Here is a 2383-nt window from a genome sequence, read left to right on the forward strand (position 1 = left end):
TGAAGCCATTTCCCTTGCTTCAGCCCTCACATGTACACCGAGAGAGAAACCCGTAATTGAGGAAAGTGGTCATGTCACATGGGGAGACCTGTTATCACAGGACTGAAGCAGTTTTGACACCTGTCCATCACAGAAAGCTTTAGTCTAGTGACATTTAGCATCCCAGGCAAATCTGCTTGTGTTCAGTGCACGAGGACACAAACATGCAGAGACAGGAGCCTTCTGGATGGGCAGCACAGAAAGTGACTGACAAGCCCACCAGGCCAGAGCTGCAGCCTAGAGAAAACTTGGCTGCCAGCAAAGGCAGCTCAGCCGCTGCCTCCTGAGACAGATTCCACTTCGCTGCAGAACGGGCAGAGAGGGGAGGAGGCAGGGAAAGGCAACCCTCCAGCTACCCAGCCAGCTCCACTTCCCCATGGAGCTCTGCAGCGCACACAAATCCTTGGTCACAGAAGCAAAAGAATCAGTTGCCAAATAAACACTTGAACTTTGTTGGCACTTCCCATCCTGGAGAGCAAACTTCAGGCGATGAATTAATCTCGCCTGTCACCCCAAGCCAGCTCTCTAACAACCCACATCAGGTGGTGCTAAAGACCCAATTAGAAACAGTGTCAAGTGCAGGACTGGAGAACAGGGAGGCTGAAGAGCTTTGTAGCATGCACACACCAAACAAAGCGCTGCCACCAGGGAACTCACTGCTACAGGGAAATTCCCAGGAAAAAAAGAGGAGCAGAGAAAACAGCAGGGCAGTTCACCAAGCCCCAGTTCTCAGGATGCTGCAGGGTGTCCACACCGTGAGCCACCCCTCTCCCCAGAGCAGTGCTGGGTGCATTTGGGCACGCCAGGCGTAACTCAGGGGCAGATCGTTCGAGCTCGAGCTTTTTTCAGAAAAGTCAAGAGTGCTGTGGAGCTTACCTGCAAATGTTACTTCTACTGCCTCTGGTTTGTTTCTAAAAAGCAAAGAAAACAAAGGAGGTAAATGAGAATGCAAGCAGCAGCCTCCAAGCTGTGAAGGAAAGAGGATTAATTTCCAATGCCTTATTTCTCACAAGCAGCTCTACCTGAAAATCCTTCTATCTCCTGCAGTTCAACTAGAAGATAACCTTTAACAGGAGATTTTAGACTTCTCCTCATTCCTGTAAGCATCAGTTTTACCCCAGATGATATAAAATAGACCTTGAAGCTGGCAGCAGTTATTATTTGTAATTTATTAATAGATTTTAAGAACACAGATTTCCAGTTACAAATGTCTAAGAAGCCTACTCATCACCAAGGAGTTTAACAAGCGCGTTCTCTGTACAGAACGTCCACGATACACGTTTGAGGACAGAGGCTCTTTCGTAAGCTCCTGCAATACCAGTTCATGAAAGAGCCATAGAGGCTGAGCAATCCCTCGTGACGCAGTGCCCCCTTCGCCATCAACAGCAGCTCTGCAAAGAATTTGATGTAATTCACAGAGAAGACCCCTCTTCCAAGAAGCAAACCGCAGAAGAAAATTTGCTAAATGGGCCCATTTCCATCCTGCCCCACCGCCACGTTCCTTCCAAAACTCCCCAACACTCCACCAACTACCACTGCAGGAAAAAATCTAGGTGGGTTTGCTCTGATACTGCCCAGCGTGGTCTTTGGGATCCCTGACCAGCAACGAGAACACCTGGCGAGCCAAAAGTCCATCGTGTCTGAAGCTGTGGGTATAAAGACTTAATCACATCTTAACAAACCTCTATTTGCCAGTTTGTCCATGATCTGTCAAAGAGCGGGATCCAGTGAAAGATCTAACTGTTTCTGAAAAGTGACTCTGTTGGGACTGGCACTACAAAAGTGCTTTGGCAGCTCTGAGGGGACTGGTATTAATAGGTCATTCTCCAACAGGGAGCAAAGCAAAGGTATTTCCACCACTGAGAGGAGTGGAAAATGAAAGCAGGACAAAAATGCCAGTCTGCTGCTGCCACTCCACACTTTATCTCTGCTTATTTTTCAAAAGCAGCTGATATTAACTGAAGTACAGGCTAAAGCTGCTACTGACAGAAATCTAGATTTCAAAACAGTTCATTCACACCCATCTGGGCCAACATACTGAAATAACTTCCCAAACCAAAGCCAGCGTGTCAAGGCAGCCTTGTAGTCACAACCACGCCGCTGTTGTCCAGAGACCTGCTTCAATCTTTTTGCCAAAACTTGCTCTGTCCATGCAGGCTGGGTACTGCCTACATCTCAGGACATACACTGAGAAAGCCAGGGGAAGAGATGACTCAATTCTGCTTCATCTCACCATACTCTTGAAAGGTTTTAATGATTTTTTTTTTTTTTACCCAGCAGAAAACACTGTTCTTCCATCAGCTTTTCTTCATACAGCCTTATTCCCGGAAGCCAGGAATGACCA

The 2383-nt window shown here is 47.4% G+C and overlaps 1 protein-coding gene across 1 annotated transcript in view; it reads right to left on the minus strand.

Annotated features, from left to right (window-relative positions):
• ARPC2 (actin related protein 2/3 complex, subunit 2, 34kDa) overlaps nucleotides 1-950 on the minus strand; it is a gene marked incomplete at its 5' end in the record, with an annotated part of 10190 nt that extends 9240 nt beyond the window's left edge. The window contains one exon of the mRNA XM_009865086.1: nucleotides 916-950. Coding sequence (XP_009863388.1) covers nucleotides 916-950 — 35 coding nt within the window. The remainder of the gene's footprint in view (nucleotides 1-915) is intronic.
• Between the last annotated feature and the right edge of the window lie 1433 nt (nucleotides 951-2383).

The sequence above is a fragment of the Apaloderma vittatum genome, unplaced genomic scaffold (assembly GCF_000703405.1).
Source record: "Apaloderma vittatum isolate BGI_N311 unplaced genomic scaffold, ASM70340v1 scaffold25842, whole genome shotgun sequence".
Taxonomy (NCBI): domain Eukaryota; kingdom Metazoa; phylum Chordata; class Aves; order Trogoniformes; family Trogonidae; genus Apaloderma; species Apaloderma vittatum.